The 22,653-nt window shown below is 42.6% G+C and overlaps 2 protein-coding genes across 2 annotated transcripts in view; one reads left to right on the top strand and one right to left on the bottom strand.

The window, feature by feature from the left end:
- The window catches only part of LMLN (leishmanolysin like peptidase), an 89,168-nt gene extending 80,917 nt beyond the window's left edge, over positions 1–8,251 (top strand). The window contains exon 17 of the mRNA XM_038743586.1: positions 8,051–8,251. Coding sequence (XP_038599514.1) covers positions 8,051–8,151 — 101 coding nt within the window. The 3' untranslated portion in view covers positions 8,152–8,251. The remainder of the gene's footprint in view (positions 1–8,050) is intronic.
- Positions 8,252–10,685: 2,434 nt separating this feature from the next.
- Positions 10,686–22,653, bottom strand: part of LOC119925345 (glycerol-3-phosphate dehydrogenase [NAD(+)], cytoplasmic-like) — a 72,857-nt gene continuing 60,889 nt past the window's right edge. Inside the window, exons 7-8 of the mRNA XM_038743437.1 lie at positions 21,662–21,768; positions 10,686–11,154 (exon numbers count right to left, since the gene is read on the bottom strand). Of these exons, the coding sequence (XP_038599365.1) occupies positions 11,058–11,154; positions 21,662–21,768 (204 nt within the window). The 3' untranslated portion in view covers positions 10,686–11,057. The remainder of the gene's footprint in view (positions 11,155–21,661; positions 21,769–22,653) is intronic.

Here is a 22,653-nt window from a genome sequence, read left to right as displayed (position 1 = left end):
GATGGCATTTATTAAGCGCTTACTCTGTGCAGAGCACTGTTCTCAGATAATAATGACAATAATAATGATAATGATGATGGCATTTATTAAGCGCTTACTCTGTGCAGAGCACTGTTCTCAGATAATAATGACAATAATAATAATAATGATGATGATGGTGGCATTCATTAAGCACTTACTCTGTGCCAAGCTTCTCAGGTAATAAGAATGATGGCACTTCTTAAGCACTCACTCTGTGCAAAGCACTGTTCTTAGATAATAATGACAATAATAATAATCATAATGATGATGGTGGCATTCATTAAGCGCTTACTATGTGCCAAGCATTGTTCTCAGGTAATAAGAATGATGGCGTTTCTTAAGCGCTTACTCTGTGCAAAGCACTGTTCTCAGATAATAATGACAAGAACAATGATAATGATGATGGCATTTATTAAGTGCTTACTCTGTGCAAAGCACTGTTCTCAGATAATAATGACAATAATAATAATCATAATGATGATGGTGGCATTCATTAAGCGCTTACTATGTGCCAAGCACTGTTCTCAGGTAATAAGAATGATGGCATTTCTTAAGCGCTTACTCTGTGCAAAGCACTGTTCTCAGATAATAATGACAATAATAATGATAATGATGATGATGATGATGGCGTTTCTTAAGCGCTTACTCTGTGCAAAGCACTGTTCTCAGATAATAATGACAATAATAATAATGATGGCATTTCTTAAGCGCTTACTATGTGCAAAGCACTGTTCTCAGGTAATAAGAATGATGGCATTTCTTAAGCGCTTACTCTGTGCAAAGCACTGTTCTCAGATAATAATGACAATAATAATAATGATGGCATTTATTAAGTGCTTACTATGTGCAAAGCACTGTTCTCAGATAATGATGATGGCATTTCTTAAGCGCTTACTCTGGGCAAAGCACTGTTCTCAGATAATAATGACAATAATAATGATAATGATGATGGCATTTATTAAGCGCTTACTCTGTGCAGAGCACTGTTCTCAGATAATAATGACAATAATAATAATAATGATGATGATGGTGGCATTCATTAAGCACTTACTATGTGCCAAGCTTCTCAGGTAATAAGAATGATGGCACTTCTTAAGCACTCACTCTGTGCAAAGCACTGTTCTTAGATAATAATGACAATAATAATAATCATAATGATGATGGTGGCATTCATTAAGCGCTTACTATGTGCCAAGCATTGTTCTCAGGTAATAAGAATGATGGCGTTTCTTAAGCGCTTACTCTGTGCAAAGCACTGTTCTCAGATAATAATGACAAGAACAATGATAATGATGATGGCATTTATTAAGTGCTTACTCTGTGCAAAGCACTGTTCTCAGATAATAATGACAATAATAATAATCATAATGATGATGGGGGCATTCATTAAGCGCTTACTATGTGCCAAGCACTGTTCTCAGGTAATAAGAATGATGGCATTTCTTAAGCGCTTACTCTGTGCAAAGCACTGTTCTCAGATAATAATGACAATAATAATGATAATGATGATGATGATGATGGCGTTTCTTAAGCGCTTACTCTGTGCAAAGCACTGTTCTCAGATAATAATGACAATAATAATAATGATGGCATTTCTTAAGCGCTTACTATGTGCAAAGCACTGTTCTCAGGTAATAAGAATGATGGCATTTCTTAAGCGCTTACTCTGTGCAAAGCACTGTTCTCAGATAATAATGACAATAATAATAATGATGGCATTTATTAAGTGCTTACTATGTGCAAAGCACTGTTCTCAGATAATAATGATGGCATTTCTTAAGCGCTTACTCTGTGCAAAGCACTGTTCTCAGATAATAATGACAATAATAATGATAATGATGATGGCATTTATTAAGTGCTTACTCTGTGCAAAGCACTGTTCTCAGATAATAATGACAATAATAATAATAATGATGATGATGGTGGCATTCATTAAGCACTTACTATGTGCCAAGCTTCTCAGGTAATAAGAATGATGGCATTTCTTAAGCGCTTACTCTGTGCAAAGCACTGTTCTCAGATAATAATGACAATAATAGTAATAATAATAATAATGATGATGGCATTTATTAAGCACTTACTCTGTGCAAAGCACTGTTCTCAGATAATAATGACAATAATAATAATGATGATGATGGCATTTATTAAGCGCTTTCTCTGTGCAAAGCACTGTTCTCAGATGATAATGACAATAATAATAATGATGGCATTTCTTAAGCGCTTACTCTGTGCAAAGCACTGTTCTCAGATAATAATGACAATAATAATGATGATGATGATGGCATTTATTAAGCGCTTACTCTGTGCAAAGCACTGTTCGCAGATAATAATGACAATAATAATAATGATGATGATGGCATTTATTAAGCGCTTTCTCTGTGCAAAGCACTGTTCTCAGATGATAATGACAATAATAATAATGATGGCATTTATTAAGTGCTTACTATGTGCCAAGCAGTGTTCTCAGGTAATAAGAATGATGGCATTTCTTAAGCGCTTACTCTGTGCAAAGCACTGTTCTAAGATAATGACAATAATAGTAATAATAATAATAATGATGATGGCATTTATTAAGCACTTACTATGTGCAAAGCACTGTCCTCAGATAATAATGACAATAATAATAATAATAATAATGATGATGGTGGTATTCATTAAGCACATACTATGTGCCAAGCACTGTTCTCAGGTAATAAGAATGATGGCATTTATTAAGCGCTTACTCTGTGCAAAGCACTGTTCTCAGATAATAATGACAATAATAATGATGATGGCATTTATGAAGCGCTTACTCTGTGCAAAGCTCTGTTCTCAGATAATAATGATGGCATTTCTTAAGCGCTTACTCTGTGCAAAGCACTGTTCTCAGATAATAGTGACAATAATAATAATAATAATAATGGCATTTATTGAGCACTTACTCTGTGCAAAGCACTGTTCTCAGATAATAATGACAATAGTAATAATAATAATGATGATGGTGGCATTCATTAAGCACTTACTATGTGCCAAGCTTCTCAGGTAATAAGAATGATGGCATTTCTTAAGCGCTTACTCTGTGCAAAGCACTGTTCTCAGATAGTAATGACAATAATAATGATAATGATGATGGCATTTATTAAGCGCTTACTCTGTGCAAACACTGTTCTCAGATAATAATGACAATAACAATAATGATGGCATTTATTAAGCGCTTACTCTGTGCAAAGCACTGTTTTCAGATAATAATGATGGCATTTCTTAAGCGCTTACTCTGTGCAAAGCACTGTTCTCAGATAATAGTGACAATAATAATAATAATAATAATAATAATGGCATTTATTGAGCACTTACTCTGTGCAAAGCACTGTTCTCAGATAATAATGACAATAGTAATAATAATAATGATGATGGTGGCATTCATTAAGCACTTACTACGTGCCAAGCTTCTCAGGTAATAAGAATGATGGCATTTCTTAAGCGCTTACTCTGTGCAAAGCACTGTTCTCAGATAATAGTGACAATAATAATGATAATGATGATGGCATTTATTAAACGCTTACTCTGTGCAAAGCACTGTTCTCAGATAATAATGACAATAATAATAATGATGGCATTTATTAAGCGCTTACTCTGTGCAAGGACTGTTCTGAGGTAATAAGAATGATGGCATTTCTTGAGCGCTTACTCTGTGCAAAGCACTGTTCTCAGATAATAATGACAATAATGATGATGATGGCATTTATTAAGTGCTTACTCTGTGCAAAGCACTGTTCTCAGATAATACTGACAATAATGATGATGATGGTGGCGTTCATTAAGCGCATACTCTGTGCCAAGCACTGTTCTCAGGTAATAAGAATGATGGCATTTCTTAAGCGCTTACTCTGTGCAAAGCACTGTTCTCAGATAATAATGGCAATAATAATAATAATGGCATTTATTAAGCGCTTACTCTGTGCAAAGCACTGTTCTCAGGTAATAATGACAATAATGATAATGATGATGGTGGCATTCATTAAGCACATACTATGTGCCAAGCACTGTTCTCAGGTAATAAGAATGATGGCATTTCTTAAGCGCTTACTCTGTGCAAAGCACTGTTCTCAGATAATAAGGACAATAATAATGATAATGATGATGGCATTTATTAAGCACTTACTCTGTGCAAAGCACTGTTCTCAGATAATAATGACAATAAGAATAACGATGGCATTTATTAAGTGCTTACTCTGTGCAAAGCTGTTCTCAGGTAGTAAGAATGATGGCATTTCTTAAGCGCTTGCTCTGTGCAAAGCACTGTTCTCAGATAATAATGACAATAATAATAATAATGATGGTGGTATTCATTAAGCACTTACTATGTGCAAAGCACTTTTCTCAGATAATAACAGTGGTGGTCATGGGTTCAAATACCGGCTCCACTGGCTGTCAGCTGTGTGACTTTGGGCCACTCACTTCACTTCTCTGGGCCTCAGTGACCTCATCTGGAAAACGGGGATGAAGACTGGGAGCCCCCCGGGGGACAACCCGATCACCTTGCAACCTCCCCGGCGCTTAGAACAGTGCTGTGCACATAGTAAGCGCATATTAAATGCCATTATTATTATTATTATTCTTAGCCCACTGTTGGGTAGGGACTATATATGTTGCCAACTTACAGTGCTCTGCACACAGTAAGCGCTCAACAAACAGTAAGCGCTTCTAAATAAATAGAAGCAGCGTGGCTCCGTGGAAAGAGCCCCGGGCTTTGGAGTCGGGGGTCATGGGTTCGAATCCCGGTTCTGCCAATGGCCAGCTGTGTGACTCTGGGCAAGTCACTGCACTTCTCTGGGCCTCAGTTCCCTCATCTGTAAAATGGGGATGAAGACGGTGAGCCCCCCGTGGGGCAACCTGATCTCCTTGTAACCTCCCCGGCGCTTAGAACAGCGCTGTGCACGTAGTAAGCGCTTAATAAATGCCATTATTATTATTATTATTATTATTATTAGCCCACTGTTGGGTAGGGACTGTCTCTATATGTTGCCAACTTACACTGCTGTGCACACAGTAAGCGCTCAATAAATACGATTGATTGATTGATTGACAACCCGATCACCTTGCAACTTCTACACTGTCTCTCTATGTTGCCAGCTTGGACTTCCCAAGCGCTTAGTACAGTGCTCTGCACACAGTAAGCGCTCAATAAATACGATTGAATGAATGAATGAATGAATGAATGAATGCAACCTCCCTGGCGCGTAGAACAGCGCTGTGCACATAGTAAGCGCTTAATAAATGCCATTATTATTATTATTATTAGCCCACTGTTGGGTAGGGACTGTCTCTATATATTGCCACCTTACAGTGCTCTGCACACAGTAAGCGCTCAGTAAATACGATTGAATTAATGAATGAATGAATGAATGAATGCAACCTCCCCGGCACTTAAAACAGTGCCGTGCACATAGTAAGTGCTTAATAAATGCCATTATTATTATTATTATTAGCCCACTGTTGGGTAGGGACTGTCTCTATATGTTGCCACCTTACAGTGCTCTGCACACAGTAAGCGCTCAATAAATACGATTGAATGAATGAATGAATGAATGCAACCTCCCCGGTGCTTAGAACAGTGCCGTGCACATAGTAAGCGCTTAATAAATGCCATTATTATTATTAGCCCACTGTTGGGTAGGGACTGTCTCTATTTGTTGCCACCTTACAGTGCTCTGCACACAGTAAGCGCTCAGTAAATACGATTGAATGAATGAATGAATGAATGAATGCAACCTCCCCGGCACTTAAAACAGTGCCGTGCACATAGTAAGTGCTTAATAAATGCCATTAATATTATTATTATTATTATTATTAGCCCACTGTTGGGTAGGGACTGTCTCTATATGTTGCCACCTTACAGTGCTCTGCACACAGTAAGCGCTCAATAAATACGATTGAATGAATGAATGAATGAATGCAACCTCCCCGGCGCTTAGAACAGTGCCGTGCACATAGTAAGCGCTTAATAAATGCCATTATTATTATTATTATTAGCCCACTGTTGGGTAGGGACTGTCTCTATTTGTTGCCACCTTACAGTGCTCTGCATACAGTAAGCGCTCAGTAAATACGATGGATTGATTGACAACCCGATCACCTTGCAACTTCTAGACCGTCTCTATATGTTGCCAGCTTGTACTTCCCAAGCGCTTAGTCCAGTGCTCTGCACACAGTAAGCGCTCAATAAATACGATTGAATGAATGAATGAATGAATGAATGAATGAATGCAACCTCCCCGGCGCTTAGAACAGTGCTGTGCACATAGTAAGCGCTTAATAAATGCCATTATTATTATTATTATTGGCCCAACTGTTGGGTAGGGACTGTCTCTATATGTTGCCAACTTACAGTGCTCTGCACACAGTAAGCGCTCAATAAATACGATTGATTGATTGACAACCCGATCACCTTGCAACTTCTAGACCGTCTCTGTATGTTGCCAGCTTGTACTTCCCAAGCGCTTAGTCCAGTGCTCTGCACACAGTAAGCGCTCAATAAATACGATTGAATGAATGAATGAATGAATGAATGAATGAATGAATGAATGAATGCAACCTCCCCGGGGCGTAGAACAGTGCTGTGCACATAGTAAGCGCTTAATAAATGCCATTATTATTATTATTAGCCCACTGTTGGGTAGGGACTGTCTCTATGTTGCCAACTGACAGTGCTCTGCACACAGTAAGCGCTCAATAAATACAATTGAATGAATGAATGAATGAATGCAACCTCCCCGGTGCTTAGAACAGTGCTGTGCACATAGTAAGCACTTAATAAATGCCATTATTATTATTATTATTATTAGCCCACTGTTGGGTCAGGACTGTCTCTATATGGTGCCACCTTACAGTGCTCTGCACACAGTAAGCGCTCAATAAATACGATTGAATGAATGAATGAATGCATGCAACCTCCCCGGCGCTTAGAACAGCGCTGTGCACATAGTAAGCGCTTAATAAATGCCATTATTATTATTATTATTATTATTAGCCCACTGTTGGGTCGGGACTGTCTCTATATGTTGCCACCTTACAGTGCTCTGCACACAGTAAGCGCTCAATAAATACGATTGATTGATTGACAACCCGATCACCTTGCAACTTCTAGACCGTCTCTGTATGTTGCCAGCTTGTACTTCCCAAGCGCTTAGTCCAGTGCTCTGCACACAGTAAGCGCTCAATAAATACGATTGAATGAATGCAACCTCCCCGGCGCTTAGAACAGTGCTGTGCACATAGTAAGTGCTTAATAAATGCCATCATTATTATTATTATTATTAGCCCACTGTTGGGTAGGGACTGTCTCTATATGTTGCCAACTGACAGTGCTCTGCACACAGTAAGCGCTCAATAAATGCGATTGAATGAATGAACGAATGAATGAATGCAACCTCCCCGGCTCATAGAACAGTGCTGTGCATGTAGTAAGCGCTTAATAAATACCATTATCATTATTATTATTAGCCCACTGTTGGGTAGGGACTGTCTCTATATGTTGCCACCTTACAGTGCTCTGCACACAGTAAGCGCTCAATAAATACGATTGAATGAATGAATGAATGAAATGAATGAATGAATGAATGAATGCAACCTCCCCAGCGCGTAGAACAGCGCTGTGCACATAGTAAGCGCTTAATAAATGCCATTGTCATTATTATTATTATTGGCCCACTGTTGGGTAGGGACTCTCTATATGTTGCCACCTTACAGTGCTCTGCACACAGTAAGCGCTCAATAAATACGATTGAATGAATGAATGAATGAATGAATGAATGCAACCTCCCCAGGGCATAGAACAGTGCTGTGCACATAGTAAGTGCTTATTATTATTGTTATTGTTATTATTAGCCCACTGTTGGGTAGGGACTGTGTATGTTGCCAGCTTACGGTGCTCTGCACACAGTAAGCGCTGAATAAATAGGATTGATTGATTGATTGATCTGAGGGGTCCGGGGGGGGGGGGCGCGGAAGAGGAGCTCATCCGGCCTCATCGCTCCGTCTTCCTCCCCAGATCTGTGCTCCTGCTCCTCCAGCCCGGTGGCCACGCTGCGGCTTCTGGTGGCCAACCTCCTCCCCCCGCTAGCCGGCTTCCTGCTGTGCGCGTGGCGCTGAGCGGAAGGGAGGGTCCCGATGGCCCGGGAGGACCAAGGTCGACCGCCCCGACGGGCATCGTCGTCGTCGGCGAGCGGGCCTCGTGCCGATCGACCGCCGGGCTGCCCTCGGGGAGCCCCCGCTCGGGTCCCGGCGTCCGGTTGGGCTCCGATCCCCGGCGCGGGGCGCGGGGCGAGAGGTCGCGGCCTAGCAGCGGAGCTTCCCCTCGGAGCCCCCCTTTCCCGAGGACAACACCCAGGCCCCGACGGATCGGTTTCCCCAACCTTCGGCACGGCCCGGCCCCCCCGACTACCTCAGTTTCCCCATTCCTCTCCCCCCCGACGCTCCCGAGCGGTAGGCCCGGGAGCGAGCCTCAGGATCCGAGACGGACACGAGCCCGAAGCGAGGACTTTGGTGGGCGTCCTTCCGGCACGAGGGACGGCGCGGGGGGTCCGGCCCGCTAATGGACGGACGGGACGGTCCTCTCCCCCCCCCCGGCACGCACCCCGTTTTTACACCTCTTAGACGACACTGAGATTTTTAAGGGCTCGTCTGCTTTATTTCCGGAGCAGGAAAAGCCGTGAGATTCCCGGGGGAAGGACCCGAGGCGCGACGGACGTGCGAATAAAAACGGACTCGGCCGCGTGCGTCTCTTTCCCCCGCCACGACGGCGTCGCCTCCGGTCCCCTCGGAGACCCCTCGGGGGGTCCCAGGACGGGACCCCCCTTTCCCTCCCGCAGCGCTCAGGGCCCTTCCGATCTCCATCAGAAGGACTAGAAAAAGGTCCTCTGGAGAAGCAGCGTGGCTCGGCGGAAAGAGCCCGGGCTTTGGAGTCCGAGGTCATGGGTTCGAATCCCGGCTCCGCCACCTGTCTGCTGTGTGACCTGGGCAAGTCACTTCGCGTCTCTGAGCCTGTTCCCTCGCCTGTAAAATGGGGATGAAGACTGGGAGCCCCACGTGGGACAACCTGATCACCTCGTCTCCCCCCCCCCCAGCGCTTAGAACAGCGCTTTGCGCATAGTAAGCGCTTAAGAAATGCCATCGTTATCAGAGAAAAAAGAGACCCTTGGGGGCCGCGGGGAAGGGGACAGGGGCTCGCACCCGATCCCGCAGCCTCGGCTCGAGGAGTTGGGGGGGGCCACCAGCCCCCCACCCCGTTCCCCGCAGGATAATTGAAACGTGCGGATAACCCGGGGCTCTGACGGTAGCCTCGGGTTCGGGCCGGCCCAGATGGCCCTTCATCATCATCATCAATCGTATTTATTGAGCGCTTACTGTGTGCAGAGCACTGGACTGAGCGCTTGGGAAGTACAGGTTGGCAACATATAGAGACGGTCCCTACCCAACAGTCTAGAAGGGGGAGACGGAGAACAAAACCAAACATACCAACAAAATAAAATAAATAGAATAGATATGGACAAGTAAAAGAAATAAAGAGTAATAAATATGTACAAACGTATGTACAGGTGCTGTTTATTACTCTATTTTTATTACTCTATTTATTTATTTATTTTACTTGTACCCATCTATTCTATTTATTTTCTTTTGTCAGCGTGTTTGGTTTTGTTCTCCGCTGCTGGGTAGGGACCGTCTCTCTCCGTTGCCGACTTGGCCTTCCCAAGCGCTTAGTCCGGCGCTCTGCACGCCGTAAGCGCTCAATAAATACGACTGACGACGATCATCCACACGACTCCCCCCGGCCCCTCCTGGCCGGGCCTCCGTTTCCCCACCTGGACGGTGTTTGATTGTCCGTCGCCTCGCCTTTCTAGGCCGCGATCCCATGGCCGGGCGGGGATTGGCCCTATCTGTTGCTGAATTGTACTCCCCGATCCTAATAATAATAATAATGGCATTTATGAAGCGCTTACTATCATCATCAATCGGATTTATCGAGCGCTTACTGTGTGCAGAGCACTGGACTGAGCGCTTGGGAAGTCCAAATTGGCAACATCTAGAGACGGTCCCTCCCCAACAGTGGGCTCACAGTCTAGAAGGGGGAGACGGAGAACAAAACCAAACATACTAACAAAATAAAATAGAATAGATATGGACAAGTAAAAGAAATAAATAAATAGAGTTAAATATGCACAAACATATATACAGGTGCTGTTTATTACTCTGTTTTTATTACTCTATTTATTTATTCATTTTACTTGTACCCATCTATTCTATTTATTTTCTTTTGTTAGCACGTTTGGTTTTGTTCTCCGCTGCTGGGTAGGGACCGTCTCTCTCCGTTGCCGACTTGGCCTTCCCAAGCGCTTAGTCCGGCGCTCTGCACGCCGTAAGCGCTCAATAAATACGACTGACGACGATCATCCACACGACTCCCCCCGGCCCCTCCTGGCCGGGCCTCCGTTTCCCCACCTGGACGGTGTTTGATTGTCCGTCGCCTCGCCTTTCTAGGCCGCGATCCCATGGTCGGGCGGGGATTGTCCCTATCTGTTGCTGAATTGTACTCCCCGATCCTAATAATAATAATAATGGCATTTATGAAGCGCTGACTATCATCATCAATCGGATTTATCGAGCGCTTACTGTGTGCAGAGCACTGGACTGAGCGCTTGGGAAGTCCAAGTCGGCAACATCTAGAGACGGTCCCTACCCGACGGCGGGCTCACGGTCGAAAAGAATTCCCACTTTTGTCCCCCAGATTAAAAAGGAGGCCGCATCCTCCCTGCCTCCCAATCTGCTCCCGTGTGGCATCCGAGGCCTCGGGCCGGAACCCGCGGGACGAGACCCAAGGCCCCGGCGACGCCGGGGGTGTCTCCCAAGCTCCCGGACTTGGGGGGGACGTCCGCGAGCCGAAGGCCGGACGGGGCCTACGCCGGAGGTGGGGACCGGACGAGCGGGAGAAAACAACCCCAAGACCCGACCTTAGCCTGGGAGAGGGGCTCTGATCCCTTTATGGGGCCGGGGGGCGGCCATCACATGTGCTCGGGGTGATGTTGGAGACACCCGATGAACTGCTGTACTGACTTCCCCTCGTAGCAGATCCGGTAGACGGTGACGAACAGCGGGAACCTGCGGCGGAGACGATAACAGACGGTGACTTCTAGCTATTGAGCGCTTACTGCGCGCGGGGCACTGTCCTAAGCGCTTGGGAAGGACAAATTGGCAACATCGAGAGACGGTCCCTGCCCGACAGCGGGCTCACAGTCTAAAAGGGGGAGACTTCTAGACTGTGAGCCCTTAAGCGCTTAGTCCAGTGCTCTGCACACAGTAAGCGCTCAATAAATACGACTGAGGACTGTGAGCCCGCCGTCGGGTAGGGACCGTCCCTATCTGTTGCCAACTCGGACTTCCCAAGCGCTTAGTACAGTGCTCTGCACATAGTAAGCGCTCAATAAATACGATTGATTGATTGATTGATTGACTGACTTGGACTTCCCAAGCGCTTAGTACAGTGCTCTGCACACAGTAAGCGCTCAATAAATACGACTGATGACTGTGAGCCCGCCGTCGGGTAGGGACCGTCCCTATCTGTTGCCAACTTGGACTTCCCAAGCGCTTAGTACAGTGCTCTGCACACAGTAAGTGCTCAATAAATACGACTGAATAATAATAATAATAATAATGATGGCATTTCTTAAGCGCTTACTCTGTGCAAAGCACTGTTCTCAGGTAATAATGACAATAATAATAATAATGATGATGATGGCATTTATTAAGCGCTTACTCTGTGCAAAGCACTGTTCTCAGATGATAAAGACAATAATAATAATGATGATGGCATTTACTAAGCACTTACTCTGTGCAAAGCACTGTTCTCAGGTAATAATGACAATAATAATGATGATGATGATGGCATTTCTTAAGCGCTTACTCTGTGCAAAGCACTGTTCTCAGATGATAATGACAATAATAATAATGATGGCATTTCTTAAGCGCTTACTCTGTGCAAAGCACTGTTCTCAGATAATAATGACAATAATAATAATAATAGTAATGATGATGATGATGGCATTTCTTAAGCGCTTACTCTGTGCAAAGCACTGTTCTCAGATAATAATGACAATAAGAATAATAATAATGATGATGGTGGCATTTATTAAGCGCTTTTACTCTGTGCAAAGCACTGTTCTCCAAAGATAATGACAATAATAATAATGATGGCATTTATTAAGCGCTTACTATGTGCCAAGCACTGTTGTCAGGTAATAAGAATGATGGCATTTCTTAAGCGCTTACTCTGTGCAAAGCACTGTTCTCAGATAATAATGACAATAATAATAATAATAATAATGATGGCATTTATTAGGTGCTTTCTCTGTGCAAAGCACTGTTCTCAGATGATAATGACAATAATAATGATGATGGCATTTCTTAAGTGCTTACTCTGTGCAAAGCACTGTTCTCAGATAATAATGACAATAATAATAATAATAATAATGATGATGATGGCATTTATTAAGCGCTTTTACTCTGTGCAAAGCACTGTTCTCAGATGATAATGACACTAATAATGATGATGGCATTTATTAAGCGCTTACTATGTGCCAAGCACTGTTCTCAGGTAATAAGAATGATGACATTTCTTAAGCGCTTACTCTGTGCAAAGCACTGTTCTCAGATAATAATGACAATAATAATAATAATGATGATGATGATGGCATTTATTAAGCGCTTACTCTGTGCAAAGCACTGTTCTCAGATGATAATGACAATAATAATGATGATGGCATTTATTAAGTGCTTACTCTGTGCCAAGCACTGTTCTCAGGTAAGAAGAATGGTGGCATTTCTTAAGCGCTTACTCTGTGCAAAGCACTGTTTTCAGATAATAATTACAATAATAATAATAATAATGATGATGATGGCATTTATTAAGCACTTACTCTGTGCAAAGCACTGTTCTCAGATAATAATAATAATAATGATGATGATGGCATTTATTAAGCGCTTACTCTGTGCAAAGCACTGTTCTCAGATGATAATGACAATAATAATAATGATGGCATTTATTAATCGCTTACTCTGTGCCAAGCACTGTTCTCAGGTAATAAGAATGATGGCATTTCTTAAGCGCTTACTCTGTGCAAAGCACTGTTCTCAGATAATAATGACAATAATAATAATGATGATGATGATGGCATTTATTAAGCACTTACTCTGTGCAAAGCACTGTTCTCAGATAGTAGTGACAATAATAATAATGATGGCACTTATTGAGCGCTTACTCTGTGCAAAGCACTGTTCTCAGATAATAATGACAATAATAATAATAATGATGATGATGGCATTTATTAAGCGCTTTCTCTGTGCAAAGCACTGTTCTCAGATGATAATGACAATAATAATAATAATGATGGCATTTCTTAAGCGCTTACTCTGTGCAAAGCACTGTTTTCAGATAATAATGACAATAATAATAATAATGATGATGGCATTTATTAAGCACTTTTACTCTGTGCAAAGCACTGTTCTCAGATGATAATGACAATAATAATAATGATGGCATTTATTAAGCGCTTACTATGTGCCAAGCACTGTTCTCAGGTAATAAGAATGATGGCATTTCTTAAGCGCTTACTCTGTGCAAAGCACTGTTCTCAGATAATAATGACAATAATAATAATGATGATGATGATGGCATTTATTAAGCACTTACTCTGTGCAAAGCACTGTTCTCAGATAGTAGTGACAATAATAATAATGATGGCACTTATTGAGCGCTTACTCTGTGCAAAGCACTGTTTTCAGATAATAATGACAATAATAATAATAATGATGATGATGGCATTTATTAAGCGCTTACTCTGTGCAAAGCACTGTTCTCAGATGATAATGACAATAATAATAATAATGATGGCATTTCTTAAGCGCTTACTCTGTGCAAAGCACTGTTTTCAGATAATAATGACAATAATAATAATAATGATGATGGCATTTATTAAGCGCTTTTACTCTGTGCAAAGCACTGTTCTCAGATGATAATGACAATAATAATAATGATGGCATTTATTAAGCGCTTACTATGTGCCAAGCACTGTTCTCAGGTAATAAGAATGATGGCATTTCTTAAGCACTTACTCTGTGCAAAGCACTGTTCTCAGATAATAATGACAATAATAATAATGATGATGATGATGGCATTTATTAAGCACTTACTCTGTGCAAAGCACTGTTCTCAGATGATAATGACAACAATAATGATGATGGCAGTTATTAAGTGCTTACTCTGTGCAAAGCACTGTTTTCAGATAATAATTACAATAATAATAATAATAATAATGATGATGATGGCATTTATTAAGCGCTTACTCTGTGCCAAGCACTGTTCTCAGACAATAATAATAATAATGATGATGATGATGGCATTTATTAAGTGCTTACTCTGTGCAAAGCACTGTTCTCAGATGATAATGACAATAATAATAATGATGGCATTTATTAAGCGCTTACTCTGTGCAAAGCACTGTTCTCAGGTAATAAGAATGATGGCATTTCTTAAGCGCTTGCTCTGTGCAAAGCACTGTTCTCAGATAATAATGACAATAATAATGATAATGATGATGGCATTTATTAAGCGCTTACTCTGTGCAAAGCACTGTCCTCAGATAATAATGACAATAATAATAATAATGATGATGATGGTGGTATTCATTAAGCACATACTATGTGCCAAGCACTGTTCTCAGGTAATAAGAATGATGGCATTTCTTAATTGCTTACTCTGTGCAAAGCACTGTTTTCAGATAATGACAATAATAATAATAATGACGATAATGACATTTATTAAGCGCTTACTCTGTGCAAAGCAGTGTTCTCAGATGATAATGACAATAATAATAATGATGATGGCATTTATTGAGCGCTTACTATGTGCCAAGCACTGTTCTCAAGTAATAAGAATGATGGCATTTCTTAAGCGCTTACTCTGTGCAAAGCACTGTTCTCAGATAATAATGACAATAATAATAATAATAATAATGGCATTTATTAAGCGCTTTTACTCTGTGCAAAGCACTGTTCTCAGATGATAATGACAATAATAATGATGATGGCATTTATTAAGCGCTTACTCTGTGCAAAGCACTGTTCTCAGATAATAATGATAATAATAATAATGATGGCACTTATTAAGCGCTTACTCTGTGCAAAGCACTGTTCTCAGATAATAATGACAATAATAATAATAATAATGATGATGGTGGCATTTATTAAGCGCTTACTCTGTGCAAAGCACTGTTCTCAGATGATAATGACAATAATAATAATGATGGCATTTATTAAGCGCTTACTCTGTGCAAAGCACTGTTCTCAGATGATAATGACAATAATAGTAATGATGGCATTTATTAAGCGCTTACTATGTGCCAAGCACTGTTCTAATCGCTGGGGAGGTTACCAGGTGATCAGGTTGTCCCACGGGGGCTCACAGTCTTCATCCCCATTTTCCAGTTGAGGTAACTGAGGCACAGAGAAGTGAAGTGACTTGCCCAAAGTCACACAGCTGACAATTGGTGGAGTCAGGATTCGAACCCATGACCTCTGATTCCAAAGCCCGGGCTCTTTCCACTGAACCACGCTGCTTCTCTTGAGCCACGCTGCTTCTCTTGATTGAATGAACAAATGCCATAATTATTATTATTATCATTATTATTATTGCTGTTATTATTATTATTGTTGTTATTATTATTATTCCCTGCCCACAAGGAGCTTACAGTCTAGAGAAGCAGCGTGGCTCTGTGGAAAGAGCCCGGGCTTTGGAGTCAGAGGTCATGGGTTCAAATCCCGGCTCCGCCAATTGTCAGCTGGGTGACTTTGGACAAGTCACTGCACTTCTCTGGGCCTCAGTTCCCTCATCTGGAAAATGGGGATGAAGACTGGGAGCCGCCCCGGGGACAACCTGATCACCTTGTAACCTCCCCAGGGCTTAGAACAGTGCTCTGCACATAGTAAGCGCTTAATAAATGCCATCATTATCATTATTTGGAGTCCGAGGTCATGGGTTCAAACCCCAGCTCTGCCAATTGTCAGCTGTGTGACTTTGGGCAAGTCACTTCACTTCTCTGGGGCTCAGTGACCTCATCTGGAAAATGGGGGCTAAGACTGTGAGCTCCACATAATAATATTAATAATAAATAATAATAATGGCATTTACTAAGCGCTTACTATGTGCAAAGCACTGTTCTAAGCACGGGGGAGGTTACAAGGTGATCAGGTTGTCCCATGGGGGGCTCACAGTCTTCAGCCCCATTTTCCAGATGAGGGAACTGAGCCCCAGAGAAGCGAAGTGACTTGCCCAAAGTCACACAGCTGACAAGTGGCAGAGCTGGGATTTGAACCCATGACCTCTGACTCCAAAGCCCGGGCTCCTTCCACAGATTCACGCTCCTTCTCCTGGGACATGGGACAACCTGATCACCTTGTAACCTCCCCAGCGCTTAGAACGGTGCTCTGCACATAGTAAGCGCTAAACAAATGCCATTATTATTATTAGAGGGGGAGACATCATCATCATCATCATCAATTGTATTTATTGAGCGCTTACCGTGTGCAGAGCACTGTACTGAGCACTTGGGAAGTCCAAGTTGGCAACATATAGAGACGGACCCTACCCAACAGCGGGCTGTCTGTCTCTCTGGGACCGGAATTTCGCTTGACAAATGCCATTATTACTATTAGAGGGGGAGACATCATCATCATCATCATCATCAATCGTATTTATTGAGCGCTTACCGTGTGCAGAGCACTGTACTAAGCGCTTGGGAAGTCCAAGTTGGCAACATAGAGAGATGGTCCCTTCCCAACAGTGGGCTCTCTGTCTCTCTGGGACCGGAATTTCGCTTGACAAATGCCATTATTACTATTAGAGGGGGAGACATCGACATCATCATCATCATCATCATCATCATCATCATCATCGATCGTATTTATTGAGCGCTTACCGTGTGCAGAGCACTGTACTAAGCGCTTGGGAAGTCCAAGTTGGCAACATAGAGAGACGGTCCCTACCCAACAGCGGGCTCTCTGTCTCTCTGGGACCGGAATTTCGCTTAACAAATGCCATTATTACTATTAGAGGGGGAGACATCATTATCATCATCATCAATTGCATTTATTGAGCGCTTACTGTGTGCAGAGCACTGTACTAAGCGCTTGGGAAGTCCAAGTTGGCAACATAGAGAGACGGTCCCTACCCAACAGCGGGCTCTCTGTCTCTCTGGGACCGGATTTTGCTTGACAAATGCCATTATTACTATTAGAGGGGGAGACATCATCATCATCATCATCATCATCATCGATCGCATTTATAGAGGGCTTACCGTGTGCAGAGCACTGTACTAAGCGCTTGGGAAGTCCAAGTTGACAACATAGAGAGATGGTCCCTACCCAACAGCGGGCTCTCTGTCTCTCTGGGACCGGAATTTTGCTTGACAAATGCTGTTATTACTATTACAGGGGGAGACATCATTATCATCATCATCAATTGCATTTATTGAGCGCTTACTGTGTGCAGAGCACTGTACTAAGCGCTTGGGAAGTCCAAGTTGGCAACATAGAGAGACGGTCCCTACCCAACAGCGGGCTCTCTGTCTCTCTGGGACCGGAATTTCGCTTGACAAATGCCATTATTACTATTAGAGGGAGAGACATCATCATCATCATCATCATCATCATCATCGATCGTATTTATTGAGCGCTTACTGTGTGCAGAGCACTGTACTAAGCGCTTGGGAAGTCCAAGTTGGCAACATAGAGAGATGGTCCCATCCCAACAGCGGGCTCTCTGTCTCTCTGGGGCCGGATTTTGCTTGACAAATGCCATTATTACTATTAGAGGGGGAGACATCATCATCATCATCATCATCATCATCATCATCGACCGTATTTATTGAGCGCTTACCGTGTGCAGAGCACTGTACTAAGCGCTTGGGAAGTCCAAGTTGGCAACATCTAGAGATGGTCCCTACCCAACAGCGGGCTGTCTGTCTCTCTGGGACCGGAATTTCGCTTGACAAATGCCATTATTACTATTAGAGGGGGAGACATCATCATCATCATCATCGATTGCATTTATAGAGGGCTTACCGTGTGCAGAGCACTGTACTGAGCGCTTGGGAAGTCCAAGTTGGCAACATAGAGAGACGGTCTCTACCCAACAGCGGGCTCTCTGTCTCTCTGGGACCGGAATTTCGCTTGACAAATGCCATTATTACTATTAGAGGGGGAGACATCATTATCATCATCATCAATTGCATTTATTGAGCGCTTACTGTGTGCAGAGCACTGTACTAAGCGCTTGGGAAGTCCAAGTTGGCAACATAGAGAGATGGTCCCTTCCCAACAGTGGGCTCTCTGTCTCTCTGGGACCGGAATTTCACTTGACAAATGCCATTATTACTATTAGAGGGGGAGACATCATCATCATCATCATCATCATCATCATCATCATCGATCGTATTTATTGAGCGCTTACCGTGTGCAGAGCACTGTACTAAGCGCTTGGGAAGTCCAAGTTGGCAACATAGAGAGACGGTCCCTACCCAACAGCGGGCTCTCTGTCTCTCTGGGACTGGAATTTCGCTTGACAAATGCCATTATTACTATTAGAGGGGGAGACATCATCATCATCATCATCATCATCATCATCATCATCATCATCGATCGTATTTATTGAGCGCTTACCGTGTGCAGAGCACTGGACTAAGCGCTTGGGAAGTCCAAGTTGGCAACATAGAGAGACGGTCCCTACCCAACAGCGGGCTGTCTGTCTCTCTGGGACCGGAATTTCGCTTGACAAATGCCATTATTACTATTAGAGGGGGAGACATCATCATCATCATCATCATCAATCGTATTTATTGAGCGCTTACCGTGTGCAGAGCACTGTACTAAGCGCTTGGGAAGTCCAAGTTGGCAACATAGAGAGACAGTCCCTACCCAACAGCTGGCTCTCTGTCTCTCTGGGACTGGAATTTCGCTTAACAAATGCCATTATTACTATTAGAGGGGGAGACGACATCATCATCATCATCATCATCATCATCGATCGTATTTATTGAGCGCTTACCGTGTGCAGAGCACTGTACTGAGCGCTTGGGAAGTCCAAGTTGGCAACATATAGAGACGGTCCCTACCCAATAGAAGGGGGAGACAGACCACAAACCCAAACCTATTCACCGAATAAGATAAATATGTACAAGTAAAAGAAATAAATCCAGATCTCATCATTGATGGTTTACGTCGGTCTCCCCCTCTAGACGACCGCCAGCGCGCCGGAGGCGGGGAATGTGTCCATTTCTTTATCATCATCATCATCATCATCGATCGTATTTATTGAGCGCTTACTATGTGCAGAGCACTGTACTAAGCGCTTGGGAAGTCCAAGTTGGCAACATCTAGAGACAGTCCCTACCCAACATCATCATCATCATCAATCGCATTTATTGAGCGCTTCCTATGTGCAGAGCACTGGACTAAGCGCTTGGGAAGTCCGAATTGGCAACATCTAGAGACAGTCCCTACCCAACAGCGGGCTCACAGTCTAGAAGGGGGAGACAGACAACAAAACCAAACATACTACCAAAATCAAATAAATAGAATAGATATGGACAAGTAAAATAAATAAATAAATAGAGTAATAAATATGTACAAACATATATACATATATCCAGGTGCTGTGGGGAACATACTAACGAAATCAAATAAATAGAATAGATATGGACAAGTAAAATAAATAAATAAATAGAGTGATAAATCTGTACAAACATCTATACATATATACAGGTGCTGTGGGGAACATACTAACAAAATCAAATAAATAGACTAGATATGTACAAGCAAAATAAATAAATAAATAGAGTAATAAATATGGACAAACATCTATACATACATACAGGTGCTGTGGGGAACATACAAAATAAATAGAATAGATATGGACAAGTAAAATAAATAAGAGTAATAAATCTGTACAAACATCTATACATATATACAGGTGCTGTGGGGAACATACTAACAAAATAAAATAAATAGAATAGATATGGACAAGTAAAATAAATAAATAAATAGAGTAATAAATCTGGACAAACATCTATACATATATACAGGTGCTGTGGGGAACATACTAACAAAATCAAATAAATAGAATAGATATGGACAAGTAAAATAAATAAATAAATAGAGTAATAAATCTGGACAAACATCTATACATATATACAGGTGCTGTGGGGAACATACTAACAAAATCAAATAAATAGAATAGATCTGTACAAGTAAAATAAATAAATAAATAGAGTAATAAATCTGTACAAAAACATCTATACGTATATACAGGTGCTGTGGGGAACATACTAACAAAATAAATAGAATAGATATGTACAAGTAAAATAGAGTAATAAATACGTACAGACATCTATACATATATACAGGTGCAGTGGGGAACATACTAACGAAATCAAATAAATAGAATAGATATGGACAAGTAAAATAAATAAATAGAGTAATAAATCTGTACAAACATCTATACATATATACAGGTGCTGTGGGGAACATACTAACAAAATGAAATAAATAGAATAGATATGGACAAGTTAAATAAATAAATAGAGTAATAAATCTGTACAAACATCTATACATATATACAGGTGCTGTGGGGAACATACTAACAAAATAAAATAAATAGAATAGATATGGACAAGTAAAATAAATAAAGAGTAATAAATATGGACAAATATCTATACATATATACAGGTGCTGTGGGGAACATACTAACAAAATCAAATAAATAGAATAGATATGGACAAGTAAAATAAATAAAGAGAGTAATAAATATGGACAAACATCTATACATATGTACAGGTGCTGTGGGGAACATACTAACAAAATCAAATAAATAGAATAGATATGGACAAGTAAAATAAATAGAGTAATAAATATGTACAGACAGCTATACATATATACAGGTGCTGTGGGGAAGGGAAGGAGGTAATGGAGAGGGGGACGAGGGGGAGAGGAAGGAAGGGGCTCAGTCTGGGAAGGCCTCCTGGAGGAGGTGAGCTCTCAATAGGGCCTTGAAGGAGTTTAGACTGTGAGCCCACTGTTGGGTAGGGACCGTCTCTAGATGTTGCCAATTTGTACTTCCCAAGCGCTTAGTACAGTGCTCTGCACACAGTAAGCGCTCACTAAATACGATCGATGCTGATGATGATCATCGGAGCAGCGTGGCTCAGTGGCAAGAGCCCGGGCTTTGGAGTCAGAGGTCGCGGGTCCGAATTCCGACTCCCCCACGTGTCTGCTGGGTGACCTTGGGCAAGTCGCTTCCCTTCCCTGAGCCTCAGTGACCTCATCTGCAAAATGGGGGTTAAGACTGTGAGCCCCACGTGGGACAACCTGATCGTCTTGTAACCGCCCCGGCGCTTAGAACGGTGCTCTGCACGTCGTAAGCGCTTCACAAATGCCATTATTATTGTTATTATGATGATGATGATGGTACTTACTGAGCGCTTAGCGTGGGCAGAGCGCTGTACTAAGCGCTTGGGAAGTCCCAGTTGGGGTCTAAAGGGCGGGGAGGGGGGTCACTCACTTGTCCACCACCTTCTTCCGCGTCAGGACTTTAAACACCTGGGCCGCGGTCTGGGGGCCCTGCAGCTTCTGACCGTTGAGCATCTCCCCTTCCAGCTCCTCGATGGTCTGTGAGAGGACGGACGACGGGGGGACAGTTGAGGAGGAGCCGGAGTCGCCCAATACAGTGTCCCCCCCCCTCCGGACGCCACCCTCCGCCATCCTCCCCGCTGGACTAGGCCTCATCACTCCTGGCAAGCGGGCACAGGCGCTTAGTCCAGTGCTCTGCACGCAGTAAGCGCCCGATAAATACCATTGAACGAAGGAATGAAAAAGAGGTAATCTGGAGGGCTGTACGTCCCAAGCACTTAGTACAGTGCTCTGCACACAGTAAGCACCCAATACACTTGAACAAAGGATGAAAAAGAGGAAATCTGGAGGCCTGTGCTTCCCGAGCGCTCAGTACAGTGCTCTGCACACAGTAAGCGCCCGATACAATTGAACGAAGGAATGAAAAAGAGGAAATATGGAGGGTTGTACGTCCCAAGTGCTTAGTACAGTGCTCTGCACAGAGTAAGCGCCCAATACAATTGAACGAAGGAATGAAAAAGAGGAAATTTGGAGGGCTGTGCTTCCCAAGCGCTTAGTACAGTGCTCTGCACACAGTAATCACCCGATACAATTGAACGAATGAATGAAAAAGAGGAAATCTGGAGGCCTGTGCTTCCCACGCGCTCAGTACAGTGCTCTGCACACAGGAAGCACCCGATAAATACGATTGAACGAAGGAATGAAAAAGAGGAAATCTGGAGGCCTGTGCTTCCCACGCGCTCAGTACAGTGCTCTGCACACAGGAAGCGCCCGATAAATACGATTGAACGAAGGAATGAAAAAGAGGAAATCTGGAGGCCTGTGCTTCCCAAGCGCTTAGTACAGTGCTCTGCACACAGTAAGCGCCCGATACAATTGAACGAATGAATGAAAAAGAGGAAATTTGGAGGGCTGTGCTTCCCA

This window comes from Tachyglossus aculeatus, chromosome 1 (genome assembly GCF_015852505.1).
Source record: "Tachyglossus aculeatus isolate mTacAcu1 chromosome 1, mTacAcu1.pri, whole genome shotgun sequence".
NCBI classification, from domain to species: Eukaryota; Metazoa; Chordata; class Mammalia; order Monotremata; family Tachyglossidae; genus Tachyglossus; species Tachyglossus aculeatus.
The sequence above is the reverse complement of the archived record's forward strand: the minus strand, read 5'-3'. Positions and strand labels throughout refer to the sequence as shown.